The sequence below is a fragment of the Haemaphysalis longicornis genome, unplaced genomic scaffold (genome assembly GCF_048455015.1).
Source record: "Haemaphysalis longicornis isolate Haplotype H1 unplaced genomic scaffold, Haemaphysalis longicornis Haplotype H1 scaffold_444, whole genome shotgun sequence".
Lineage (NCBI taxonomy): Eukaryota > Metazoa > Arthropoda > Arachnida > Ixodida > Ixodidae > Haemaphysalis > Haemaphysalis longicornis.
In genome coordinates, this window is record NW_027526376.1 from 59798 (window position 1) to 74306 (window position 14509).

General features: G+C 44.2%; 1 protein-coding gene across 1 annotated transcript in view; it reads left to right on the top strand.

Annotated features, from left to right (window-relative positions):
• Nucleotides 1-922: 922 nt before the first annotated feature.
• The window catches only part of Adss (adenylosuccinate synthetase), a 45654-nt gene continuing 32067 nt past the window's right edge, over nt 923-14509 (top strand). Inside the window, exon 1 of the mRNA XM_077669626.1 lies at nt 923-1185. Within this exon, the coding sequence (XP_077525752.1) occupies nt 997-1185 (189 nt within the window). The 5' untranslated portion in view covers nt 923-996. The remainder of the gene's footprint in view (nt 1186-14509) is intronic.

Genomic DNA, 14509 nt, shown 5'->3' on the forward strand with positions numbered 1-14509 from the left:
TTAAGGTGCTTGACAGGGGTGATCTATATTCCCTCTTCCCCATCACTCTTGGATCAGCCGCATCTAAATGCATCTCTGAACTTTTGAAACTGGTGTTTAGGGTAATCCGAAGTCTGCTCCGAACATGTTTTGAGCTAATTAAGTGAGTAAAACGACACGAAGCACACCAGCGCTCTGTTTGGGATTTCGAAGACCTTCTCAATGGATCGAAATTTAAAACTGAGCGAGTTTTAGGTAACAAGGTAAAGAACTGAGCCGTTTAGTACGGTTCATGTAAAGGAGCACGGCTTCTAACCACCTTCTGCCGTTCTTAGGAATGACACACACAACCATGTTCGTTCAAAAAGAAAGGAATCATTTTCTACCACACCTGAATAGTGACAATGGCGTGTCGTTCAGTATTCATCGGCCACTGGTTTAAATGAGAAGTAGGAACGATGCCTAACGCTCACGACGTAAATTACGAACTGTTCATGAAGCTTTCCGTGCGTACGTACGTACATACAAACGGGCAATTTTTCGTTCAAGCAGAAACAGGCAGCTTCGTACACCCCTCAAGAACACACTTATTGTTCACTACACAGTAAGCAGGCGAATGCACATTGTATAATCAATTAGCTCAATAAACGTTTCATCTCACTCTCGCTCTGGTTCACGTGACGTCTTTCAACGTCTGAAGTAGCATCAGGTAGCATTTGAAACTCGCGCCTTTCGAGACCTGACGTCATGGCTAACTACGGTGGTCAGTAGAGCTTCAAGACCACGTAAAAATTATCTTATACCATCGCCAAATTGAGTATAAAGTACTTTATGTAGCAAATTTATTTGAAAACTTTACTGTTAAGAACAACTTGCTTTGCACAAAAAAAATGTCACGTGACTGCGGGAGATACGAAAATGCGGCTACGAGTGGCGGGAGGCATCCATTTGCAATCTTCCCCTTGCGGCTAGTGGTCGGCTGCTAGGCCCCGTTGCCGTAGCAGTTGGTGTGCGAGCATGTCGAGCTATATCAACTTCAGCTGCTCGAACGGCGTGAACGGCTGCCTTCCGGACAGTTTCCACCGCGCCCCGCCGGAACCCAAGACGCGCGCCAACGTAGTCCTCGGCGCCCAGTGGGGTGATGAAGGCAAGGGCAAGATCGTCGATCTCCTAGCCAGCGACGCACAGATCGTGTGCCGGTGTCAGGTGAGCCCGCGCGCTGGCCGCTCATTTTACCTGGACGACAGCTTCCCTGTCCCTTATTTCAGACACGTGGTTGACTGCTTAGCCCTTTTCGCGATTGCAAAGCGCGCCATGCAACCTGTTGGCGCCGCGATCACTTCCGATGCCGGCCGCCGGTTCGAGTTCACCCTGCCGCGCGAACCACCTGAAGCAGTAACGAGTTCACCACTCATCGAAGGCTTTCGAAGATTCTACTCGTCCACTTCTGTTGCATTCATTCCGAACTGTCGGGGCTGTGAACACTCCTACAGCAACCTCTAAAAGGCCGCCAAAGTATAAATGTAGCGCGCATTGGGGTGTATTTCCCGCCCAATTGCCCGAACGTGAGTCTATCGAGCACGAAACTCGTACAGACCGAACGATTCATCTCCCGCGAAAGCAGCTGTCTCTGGCGCAGTATTGAGATCACGTTGCCGTGGTTTTCACCGGTGCCTTCATGTGATGACCTTGAATTCAGTAAGCGATGCGATCGCCGGCGTTTCGCTGCAGCCGCTGCTGCATTTGCGTAGCTGGCTGCACGTGTCAAGCCGCTCGCTCTCTTTCAGTCTACGCTGCAATCGTAGCCAAATAAACGACGTCGTGTCTCGAAAGGGACAACGCACATGCTTCTAAAGCAAAGTTCGTTCGTGATTGTGCTCCCTAGATAAAAAGGAAGGGAGATCTGGGCCGTTGAAAACGACGAACGATCCCCCGGCACGACGAGATCATTTTCTTCTACTATTTTGCTTACGAGTGCGATCGAAAACTGGAATGAGTCAACGCTGAATATGAGGTCGTTTCGCATTTTGCTTGTCATTAAAGCGACCAGTCGTCACTCGATGTGTAAGCTCCGCGTTAGCCTCGCTAGAATTGATATTGCTTTGCGGGCGACCTACTGAACCGGTCTTTTCCGCCCTTTAGGCGCGTCAGTGCACTTCTGCGCGAGACGCATGTTTCATATTCTTCAAGCGTTTTTTAGGAGCGTTTGGTTTTGTTTTGTTGTGAAGCGACCGTTGTATTTTAAGAAAGTTTATCGCTAAAGCAACGCACAGCTTGGAAAATGTTACTAAGAAATGTTATTTCTGTCGCGCTTTATATAAGTGCATCAGCAGAGAAGCGTAGCGCTGGGTAGAAAAAAAGGCGCCGTCAATTCGTGTTTCCTGCAATAAGACCACAAAGAAAACGAACAGAGTGTGTAAGGCATTTTTCTTTGCGGTTGGTCGAGGTAGGAAAAGTAAGTGGTTAGTTGTGGGAGATCTTGGAGGCCCATCAAGCAATGACTGCTGAGCTCTTGTCTGAAAGGGCAGTCAAAGTTACATCACAGTTTTTAATGATCCAAGAGTCACTTCCAGCCTCTCCCCTCCTTCTCCTGTTAAGTATGACCGAGCTTTATAAAGACGATAGTCTTTCTTGGGCTACTTGAACGCAGGAATTTTGGTCTGTCTGTCTGTCTGGGACTTGATCGAGCCACTAGGCCAAAGTGAAACTGAATCTGCGCAATAGAAGTCCGGCGTTAACGTTCATACTTGTCAACGTTGTTGAACATGAACAAGACATTATGCAAATATAAGGCAGAAAATGAATACAGGAGTTATATTTGCAGTGTTCCTTTATTAAAAATTCACGGATGCTTGGTTTTTGAGATAGGTAATAAAATACTACATCAACTGCAGAAAAGCGTCGCCTGCACTACCTGGCGGCATTTGAAAAAAAATCAGACGGCAACAGCAACGAAAGGTTGCACTAGATCGGTTCCCTGTTCTGCTTGGAACACTCGTGAAGTAGGGCAATGTGGTTCTTCTAACGTTGTAGTGGGGCGCCTCGATTCACGCGCGTCTCCGCCGTACGGCAGCGCTGGCATCGAGTCACCCGATTTCGAGCAGTGGAGCGGGGTAAATTTAAACTGATTTGAGCAAATTTCTAGCGTGTTCTCTTTGGAGGAACGAGACCGATAGAGGAACAGCATGAGAGGTGAGCGGGAAAGAGAAAGGAGGCATTTACTTGGCAGGGCCGCCAGTCAACTTTCGTCTTTTGGCAACATTTGCAACAAAAGCAGCAGATATGCGGCCAATTTTTCTTTCTCTTGTTCGATCCGTCATAATTTAGCTATACGTAGCATTAGAGGATGCGGGTTCAATCCCGGCCGCCGTGGCCACTTTTCTGATGGAGGTGAAAAGCAATAATGCCGTGTGTACAAGATTTCAGCGCACGTTAAAGATCCCCAGGTGGTCAAAATTAATCCGGAATCCCCCACTACGCCATGCCTCATCGCCTGCATTGCGTCAGTGCGTTAAACCCTACAGTAAAAAGAATATATGTCCCATTACCTTTGGATGTTGGTTTTGAGTACACTGTCACAGTGTCTGTCAGGATGTACATGTCTCGTCCTGTCTGTGAGGAATGTCGCTGGTTTGAATGGTGTCAGTATGGGTTAAGCAGGAAAATTGGAATGCAGTACGTGGCTTTTGCCCCCCATACGTTGTGACAGGTTGACGAAATACTATCTTGTTCAGTTTGAAAAAACTAGCCTCTGCTAACTTTTTTCATCTCCATTCCAGCCGTGAAAGACACTTTTTAAGCCACAGTTGCAAGAAATATTGAGGAACAAATTTTGTGCTGAAGTGACGCAATATGGACCAGCGCTACAGAGTTACCAGTGATTAAAGGCGCGATATATATAGTGCAGAACACAAATATATGGGACGAGGGATTCCGTAAGAGCATTTATCAAAGACGCAGTCTTTATTGCCAGTGCTACCCGAGAAAAAAATCCCGCTTCCGATCACGGCGGATTTTTTCTCGACTTTGATTTCTTTATTCGTGTATGGTACAAAAATTACAGTCGCCTCATTTGGCACTATAAAGCACCTTCAAGTAGCCGAATAGCACTGGCAATAAGGGCTGCATCTTTGATGTGTATGTGTGTGTGCATATATATATATATATATATATATATATATATATATATATATATATATATATATATATATATATATATATATATATATATATAAGGTTAGTAGAGACAGAGACAAATGAGAAAGACTTAGAAAATAAAAATAAGTTTACTGCTGACGTTTCAGGGAGAGGACTCTGAAGAAAGGGAGTCCTCTCCCTGAAACGTCAGTAAACTTATTTTTATTTTCTAAGTCTTTCTCGTTTGTCTCTGTCTCTACTAACCTTATTTTTTTCGCGCTCTGTGTGAGTTTTTATCTTTTCAGTCTATATATATATATATATATATATATATATATATATATATATATATATATATATATATATATATATATATATATATATACAGTCGAACACGGATATATCGAACACGGGTATATCGAATTATTGTCTATATCGAACTCATATATTATCCCCTTGAAAATTATGTGGAAAAGTATAGGAATTCGTACGTTTATATCGAACCGTATTTTTCCCGACATCGGGTATATCGAACGCCCCGCGAGCTGGAAGGTGCTCTTCGGCGGTCGCTGCACCCCCGATTGAGGGTGAGGAGGATCTGTAGATATGTGCGGGCATGGCGAAGACTGGCTCGTGGAACTAATCCCCCCTACCGGAACGAATGTGCGCTTGCGCTACCGGCCGCCGTAGCGTTAGCGAACGGATCCCGGTATGCTAAATCTCTCTAGGCACACAAGCCCGAGCGCTCGGAAAATGTGACAGTGCGAGGTAGGGATGCCCCGACTGCGCACATCCTTTTTTTTCGGCTGCGTACGTTCCCAGGATTGCCGAAAAATAGTTTTTTTCTCTCTCTCTGGCTCGGTCTTCCCCCGATGTCGTCTCGGGAAAGGGAAGAGGGAGCGAAGGCGATGGCGGCCTCCTCCTTCTTTGGCATTTTGCTGCTGTTCCTGCTGTTTGGCTAGTTGTCCCGCACCTTTCGGAGATCACTGTTTCTCTCGGAGATGCGTGTTGTGCATGGTGTGCGAAGGCGCAGCGTACTGCTGGAATTTTCTAGTTGTGCAGCCTCGAGAGGATCGAGACCAGCGTCTTTAATTTCATTACCAGGATGAAGAAGCAGGCCAAGATCAGTGATTTTTTTTTTCACGGAAATGAAGCGTCCTGTGGCGTCGTGAGTGCGGAATTAGTTGTCACTCTTAAATGCGACGATCGGTAAGTGACCGTCCACCTTAGATGAGGTCTCAGAAGCCATATTTTTTATATCGAATTTTTCATATATCGAACTATTTCGCGATCCCCTTGGAGTTCGATATATCCGTGTTCGACTGTATATATATATATATGTATATATATATATATATATATATATATATATATATATATATATAAAGGAAGATGTTTTGTTGCAATATTGCTGAGGACCATTCAGTCTCATCTTCAGGTCTTCAGGAAGGCTTAGTTGCAGTTTTCTTTTGAGATTTTGCTGTGAAGTGACTGCCGAGGGACAATTCTTTAATTCGCTAATTTAATTGTGAGCGAGCCGTTGCACTTGCCAAGCGTCTTGAGGGTGCAGCTGTGAGGATGAAAATCAAAGGATTTGTCGTTTTCCGTTTTGGCTATAGAAAAATAATTTTGTTTTAGCATAAAGCACGTGTTTTAGCATGTATCCACATCTTTATTGTGATATTGCGGCAGATTAAAAAAAAAACAGTTGCAGAAACTCGCTAGTTGGAATAGTCAAATAAATGAGTAAGTCAGCATCACTTTATAGACGCGGATGCATTGCTTCAAGGACATATCTTTAGGTGCAGTAGAAGCAGCCTGATATCAAAGGCACGGTGGCCGCAGAGCCTTTTATTACGCAACTCCAAAGAGGCCACATCTGTGGAGTGCTGTGCAACGTCCCCTTTAATGTTGGCTTCAGTAATGTACCCGAATGCAATGCGGGGCAGACGTTGTTGTAGGGGTAATGTAACGAGTTCTGCATGAGAACGTGGAGGCCCCAGAGCACTTTCATATTCGGCGAAGTGTGATACATTATGGGTTAAAAGGGGCTTTTATGTTGAGTCCACACAGACACTCATATGCATTTAAAAATTGCTGCTTAGATTCGGCTGAACATATTATCAACACTCTGTAAATTCGAGGAATTGCAATAAGACTAACATCATTTCATCTATGCTGGAGAAGAAGTTACGACCACTTGAAGTTTAGGCATGAAAAGACAACTGGTGTTCCTTATGTAAACATAGTTCATTCCTGATAGTATAGCATAAACAGTTTTTTTTTCTGCGGTTGGAACAAGAGGCTGCATGTGTCCTAGTTTTTAGCACGACTGTAATAGTACAGTTTTCGATCTAAGACCTTCTTTTATGCCTTCGCCACCTGAATACCTCCGTATAGATGCTTTAAAAAAAAAAAGCCTCTAACATGTGAACTTTCGTTTGAAACAACCAGTGGTTCGTTGAACAAGTTGCTTAGTATTGAAAAAAAAATAGGGCGAAGGTTTCTGTTTCTGTTTCCTGCGAGATGCCACTCTAGTGCAAACTCACCTTCTGTGTTATACAGCTTGATAAAATATTCCTGACGTTACAGCACAGTGAGTGTTAAGGGGGAACACTGGTCTTGCAACTTTTTTTTTGCTTTCCAACCAATTTTGATAAAACTTTATAGGCTTGTTCAGTTTTTCTAAGCTGATTTCAAATAAACAGTTAGTGTTGATGGATGTAAGGCAATTAGTTTCTGAAATAATTGGAAACCTTTCTTCCTTGTTCTTGAGAACAATGAAAAAATACTATCGAACAAGAAATTACGAGCAAGGCATGAATAGATGCTACAAATTGTAGCGAATGCAATGTTGGGAGCATTTTTTGTGTGTGTCAATCACAAGCAAGTTAATGTCAATTCTAACTTCTAGGTTTGAAGTACTCCCGCTAACCGGTTGCAACTAACACTAACTTTAAAATTATTGAAACATGAAATGCAAAACCTGTTTCCCTTTTTGCAAGGTCTAAACATTCAGCTTCTTGCTGCAAAAGAAATGATCTTTCTAGCTGCACTAATTGCTGGGATGTACCTTTTGAGAATTTCCTGTCGGCGCGATACTGCTTGCTGCGAAGAAGAGGGGCATCATGGAACAATTATTATTTTTTCATTGAAGTCGAGTCGTATGGCTTTTTTAAGTACCTAGTAATTTTCAAGTTCTGCCTTTCCGGAGTGTCTAAAAACTGTGCAAAGAGAAAAGTTTTGCCTAAAAAACTGCTTTCTTTGGGGCATTTTTTCTCGGTCCCGAAGGCTTATGTGTCCCCTTAAAATGGCCATTTGTGTTGGAGTTTCAGTGCAGAAAACAGAAGAGCTTTTGGGGTCTTTGGTGAAAAGTACATCTCATCCACACAATACTTGGTAGCGATTGGATGTTGTTTTGCACCCGGTGCTATAGTTCGCCAAAAAACTAGAATGAGTGTCAAAATGCATAACACTAATTATTTACTGCAATAAAAAAACTCACTGGAATGACCTGAGCCCTTCTGGAAAAGATTCTTTTGTGGCTCAGGGCCAACAGCTCTTTGCTAAGGAGAACGAAGTTGCGAATTTGGTAGCATTACCGCAAAGAAAAAGGGCGGAAAACTCAAAGCTTTTTGCTCTCTGAGCGTTTTGCCGCTCAATTCCAGGTTGGGTCTTTAGTGCCGATACCGATGTGCGGCATATGGTAGCTTTTGGTACATCTTGAAGGACCCCAGTTAACAGAAAACAGTTACTCAGAAGCTGTCCACTGTATGGAACACCTAGTAGCTTAGGTGTTGAGCTGCGCCATAAAAGTGAGGCCCAAGGTTAAAAAAAAGTATTTGACACCGTTTTGAAAGTGCATATTTGTGAAACACACAGCACAACTGTCAAGCATGGATTAGACTTTCAGGTGGTAGAATACAGTTACTTCGGTGTAGTCCTGTAGCCGAAAGGTTGTTGACTTTGTCGTGCACAAAATTTTAGAAATCGAACGTAACTTTTTTTATCATCATCATCGTCGTCTTTATTTTCTTAGAAGGAGGAGGTGGAACAAAAAGCTGTGAAAACAGCTTGACAAGGGCCCCGACCCCTATAACTTGGCAACATGGCAGTTCGCACATTTTTTTATTTTAAACAGCCGAGCACAGAAATTATTTAAGCACGTGACATTGAGAAAAGCCTGATACAGTATGATTATTGAGGCATTTTAGGTTAGCTCCCATTGTTCTTTTTTTTTTTTTTCTGTGTGTGGGCTTAAAGTTTTTTTCTGGAATTGAATGGACGACGTTGTCTACCAAGCCTCATGCCATCATTGCAAAGCCAGCTGTGTTTACCAACAAGCACGGTGGTTATCTCAAAACCGTCTGCTCCGCATCCCCTCTTTACGACTGCTTCGTCTACGCGAGAACTTCACGCAGGGAAAACAGCTGCCCGCTTTCAGATTGTGCCGGCCCCCCTGCCGAACTCTTTCTTCTTTTGTTGTTTGGGTGCTCGTGTAAGACGCTCCGACAGCAGGGCTTCCCCCCAAGCCAAGTTGGAATCTTTCCAAGGCCCCGTGGAAACGTTTTGCACGACTGCCTGTAACCGGGTCGAGTCTGGGTCTGCTTGGTTGAGCGTTCCGGTAACCATGTCAGGTGCTTTTTTGGGAGGACCGTGGTTGTAGTCCGGAGTTTGCTTTTACAGGGATTGTCTGCTTACTGTACAGGCTTGCTTCGACTTTGCTGTCTGCTGGTAGAAAGGGAAAAATACGTGTGTCAGAAGGTGACCTTCTTACTGTGCTGTTGAGTTTATCGTGTTCTGAAACTTATTTACACATTTATTTATTTATTTATTTATTTATATTTTTATTTATTTATTTGTTTGTTTATTTATTTATTTACTTCAAAATTAACCCTAAAGGCCCTCTGGCAGAGGGTATTCATAGGGTGCACATCACATCTCAATGGTAAAGTGATAAATCAAAATTTAATTAAAACAAAAAACACACGAAAAAGGGTGGAAGAAATGACAGTGCGTCGTCATGTAAAAAAGAAACACCCGCAGAGAAGCAACAAAAAAAAGTTCTGCAAGTTTGAAGCGGGAAGTGCCAGACATCTCCTTCCAGGTGTTCAAGGGCTGTCTAGTAGGTTATAAGAAAGTTTTTAAACATGTGGGCTTTTATAAGCATGAAACGACAGGTGTGAGATGTCACGTCCTTATATTTTCTTCGAGCTTGTCTTTATTCTTGCGGTATCTTCTTTGCAGCAGGTCAACCCGTACGTATCTTTGAGAAACCCAGTGCAGTCTTGCAGTCTAGGCTAAAAATTAGCTCTGAAACATCGTCTGGTAGGAGTTCATTTCCTTTTATGTAACCTGTTTTTCAAATTGTTTTCTCTTTACATTATATAAATTGCCAACTCTTCACTTAATAGCGCTTATGATCTCTCAACATTCTGCGGAATTTTCCGTAAAGCATTTAGTGAATTGTTCTGCGCTGTTGTTTCACCCAAAGCTGGCTTCTGGATCGTGCCACGGTAAAAAAGAGAGGTTGATATAAGAGCACTTGGCTTGGACAGAGGTGGCATTGAACGAAGAGCATCTTCTATTACCAGGTTAAGCCATCAATGAAAAGAACCGTGACCCTCTATTAACGGTTAACGTTTGGCCAGCCTCCATGCACACCGCAACTCCTGTGACGTCGTGTTTTGCCATTAAGCCACTGATGGCGTTGTGTCAGCCGTATTGTGACGTGTTGTTGTTCCTGGCAAACGTCCTTTGTCTGACTGAACGCTCCTTGTCGCCTGCGCGTTTTGAGTCGTCGCATTTAGATCCCTGAATCTGCCACTCAGTTCACAAGAAACAACTTCTCGTTATGGCTTACCACGTCTTCTTGTCTGCTAATTAGGGCTTACTGTTTCTGATTTGTATTGTGTTTGTTTTAACGCACAGAATGCTGAGTATGCCACGTGCATATTTGAAGCTACTTGCCACTGATCTAGGTATTTGCCTACGGGGTAGAAACTTGGCGGCGGCTCACTAAATAGGTGTAACGTCGAGCGACAAGAAAGGAGTAGAGTGGGTCGGGGAACAAACGCATGTTGAGGACATATTAGGAGAGATTAAGAAGAAATGGGCAGGGCATGTAATGCGAAGGCAAAATAACCACTGTTTATTAAGGGTATAGCAGAGTGAATCCCCAGAGAAGGCAAGTGTGGCAGGGGGTGGCAGAAAGTTAGGTGGGCAGATGAGATCAAGAGGTTTGCGGAGAAATTGGTCGCAGTTGGCACAGGACCGGGATAATTGGAGATCTATGGGGGAGGCCTTTGCACTGCAGTGGGCGTAGATAGGCTGCTGCTGCTGCTGCTGCTGCTGATGATGATGATGATCCTTGTTGGTCTACCGAGGGGGTTGTGGGCATTGGCGGATCCAGAGGGGGGGTCCGGATGTCCTGACCCCTCCCTTAATTTTTGAATTTAAACCTCCAAGAAGATGATTACTCAGGTCGCAGAAAAAGGTGAATTGATGACTTGTTGTATTCCTTGTGTTTTTGCTTTCCCGAAATTTCAGTGAATTAATAAGGCTCCTCCTCCTGCTCATCATCATCATCATCATCACTGATAGGAGCTGACCCCCCTCTCAGAAAAAGCCTGGATCCGCCCCTGGTTGTGGGAACAAAGGGGAATGATGTGTTTGGGACGGGCTCAATGTTTTGCTTGCATTTTAAGTGAAATTTCTCTTTCTTGACGAGCTCCTCTCTTCGTGCCGATTCTCAGTTGGGTGTAGTGAAACTTTCCATCATTTGCCAATGGGCGCAAACATCTCATTATCTGAATTGGCTCCAGTTGGTGCGCTTCACCAGCGGCTGTACCAACCTTCCCACGACCCTATCTATAATCAGTTTACTCTGTTCGAACAGCGGAAAAAATGGCGGACCAAGAAGGGAGTACACACGACGTGCGTTGTTGTCTCTGTGCCGCTCGCGACTGGAAAAGCCCCATTCACAAGCGCAGTCAGCGACTTTAAAGTTCCTTTGAGGGCCCTTGATTAGATTGCTAGGGCGGCTGATCCCGTATCGCCTCTGCAAAGCTTAGCTTGCACTAATCTCGTTTGTGGCTTGCGTTATCAACAGTTCCTCCATTGCAGCGTGTAGGCACATCGTCGCGTGCCACTGTATGTGCATCCTGTTTCGCAACCCAAGTCAACTGCACTGTGTTTAAGCTTTAGTGTCATCATGAAATAAGCATTGTAAAAGGCTTGTAAAGCTGTCTTGGGTTAAAAGGTCAGTTGCTTTCCAGTTTCGTGGCGGAATTCACTTGTCTGAAATAGCTTTTCAGGGCCAGAAAGCCTACCCCCTTTATTGACTAGTTTCGCCCTGGTTTTGATGCAGTCTAGCCAACTGGTTTCGCTCCATTTCTGCCGCGGGAATAATTCAAGAAAACGTATATATTTTGCACATTTACAAGTACCTCGATAGGATCGAGCTGTCCTTTCACTTTGTCGTCAAAAAAACAACAGGAACAAGCATTGACAGAGGGGCAGCGGGAAGCCTGTAATCTGTCAACATTTTGTATGCCCTGAAATTCGTCACGGGTCGAGGTCAGCTGGTTTTTTATCTCTTCGATATCAAAAGGAACAAAAGAGTCCTTTAAATTCACACTTGAGTGCATATAAGGCATAATACAAATGAGACGACTTAATTGCGGGGTTTTACAGGCACTCTGCTAGCACTCAGAATGTTGTCACGCGTGTCACGCAAAGATATCAGTTGGTTGCCCGTCTTCGAAAGAGGGAAGAAAATATTGCAGTGTTGACACGTTTTTGACCTCATTTGGACTAGGAGGGAATGGTGGCAGTATGGAGTCACAAGCTGTGGCACTAGGTCTACAAGAGATGACAGCCATTGACCCAATATTGCGTGTGGTGGGGGTTGCAGCAATTAGCTGCAGCAATTCTGTAGCAAATAACTGCGGCAATTCTTCTGTGGATGTAGACGACGAAGTGGGCATTGAGATAAAAACGCCAAAGCCTGCACATTCGCCTGGGCATTCGAGAAGTACTGACATTGGTGAAAAAAATCTAATTAATGAGACTGTTGTAAGTAGGCAAAGGTCGATGCTGTCTTATCACTGTGCAAGTGGCCATTCAGGTGTAACAACCTGTTCTAAACTTGCTTACATGACAGCTTTTACTGCAAAATGTTTTGGGATCGCATTTTATGTATGAATGGCTGCGTTATCTGTATTCCTTCGACCTTTGTGGCAGTCCGCTAAATGCCTAGCACAATGACAATTGTCGTTAGGATTAATGTGTGGAAAATTCACTTCATTTCTAGTGATAGCTACATGACCGAAGGTTACTGAAGGCAGTTTTAACAGCAATCATAACCGTAATGCTTGCAAAGTACAGCTGCACAACAACACAGCTGCACTTCTTTTTGCTTTTTGGATGTCGCATACTTGCAGCTGTTCTGCTTTTAGAAACTCTACTGCCCGTAGTCTTCCCCGACCCCCTTGTGTCCTCTTGCACTTATCGCATTGATTGTACAACAGGTGCATGACATGCGTTCATTACTCGGCAGAGTTGAGTCTCACCAACGCCCTGGCGGCCTGCTAGTAAGGCCAGCTGTTAGCAAGGATCCCAGAGGCCAAAAGCCTTTGAGAATCCCCACATGTGCGGCATTTTGCGCAACTGGCGGCAGGGTGAAAAGACAAGGCTCGGGGTGGGAAATTACGCCGCCGCACGTTCCACTCAGACAGCTGTTTGGCCTGCTCCAATTTTGCGCCACCTGACTGCATTCAGCGTTTGGAGATCTGGCGCCGGTCCCCTCTGGGTGCCAGGTTTTATTCTTGGCACGAGAGACTATTGTGAAGCCTCGGCGAGAAGCAGGGGGGGAGGTTAAGATCCCACGCTGCTCATTCTGCTCTTGACTTCGGCATTCCTCAGGGTTCTAAATTAAGCCCCCCTCTTTTGTTATTCTCGGGCGGCCACGCGTTCTCTTGTCTTTTGTTTCTGTTGCTTTGCATTTCTCTTTTTTGTGTGGTTCGCGCGTGTGCCTGGTGGAGATCAAGGTCCCAGAAATGGTGGCCACCTATTATTTTGACCCAGGCCATATTGGTGTGCAGATGTGGCCCTCTGTGTTTCAACCAACGCTCGTCGTCAGACATGGGTGTATTAAATTAGAGGGGCATTAAAAAATAGTTTGACCAATTATTTGATGTAAAAAGAATGCGGTGTTACAAAAGCTTTTTAGGGGTTCAGATGGTTATTGTAAGCATCAGTTCGAAATATCTAGTGCTTGACGCAAGTAGGTGTAGTTGCTTCACTGGGATGCTCTACCACATATAATTCGAATCATGATAGGTGTACACATTTCATTGACATTCTAGTAATAATTTACCTATTCATACCATATATAAACACATAAGCTATGTCCTAATCACTCTGGTTTTCTAGTTTTTAGTTATTTTGCAGTTTCATTATGATCATTAGTCCTTTTTGAGTTGCAACTAAGTGAAACATACAAAATGCAATGTCAGTGTTCAGAAATGAGTGCAGTGTAAATAAATAAAATTCCACAGCAGTGTTATGAATGACACGTTTCACCCACAGTACAAGTCTAAAGCGCGTCTGCTTTTAAGTGAAAGGGAAAGAGAGGAGGAATAAAAAATAGGCATGATAGGCTGTTATCTGAAAATGAGATTACCGATTATGCAACATGAACAGATAGGATTAAACACGAAAGTACACGCGCACACCTTCATGCATGTGTGCACTTTCATAAACGCGCAAGGGATATGGGCAGATCTTAACAGCCTAATGATCCCGCTTCTATAGTTGGATGTTGAGCCGAATTGTGCATTCACCGCTCCTAATTCTACCCTTCATAATCATATGAAGTGTTATCTTGATTGTGCTCCTCACGTGCCACATACCTCACAGGAATCAGGCATGTACACAAAGGTGCTACTAATTCAATAGTTGCCCCATGTACCCCAACTTGCAAAAGGGCAGCATAATACAAAACACCCTAAAAGACTATATTTATCTCGTTGGTAATTCAATGCAGCTGATTTGTGGCATCTATATTCAGCATTACCCTGTGCCATGTGATGGGCGTTCCGCAGGCCTTTCTTTATCCACCATGCTTTTCATTATCGTGGTTTGCGCTAGCGCAACAAGGAACGTTGACAGCTGTGCAAGTGTAATGTTGCAAGCCGGCGAAAAAGTCTCTGCCCCCTTGATGCATTCCACCTGCCTGTCTGGACTTGGAGCATTGGCAGTGTCTGCCCCTATTTCTTTATCTCTGATTGTCTTCTCTCGACAGACTTAAAACAGGGGAGGGGGGGACTGATTGCCAAATAAGATAGGTATGCTTGAGTAAACACACGTGGTGTTTGCCTCTTCACTAGGG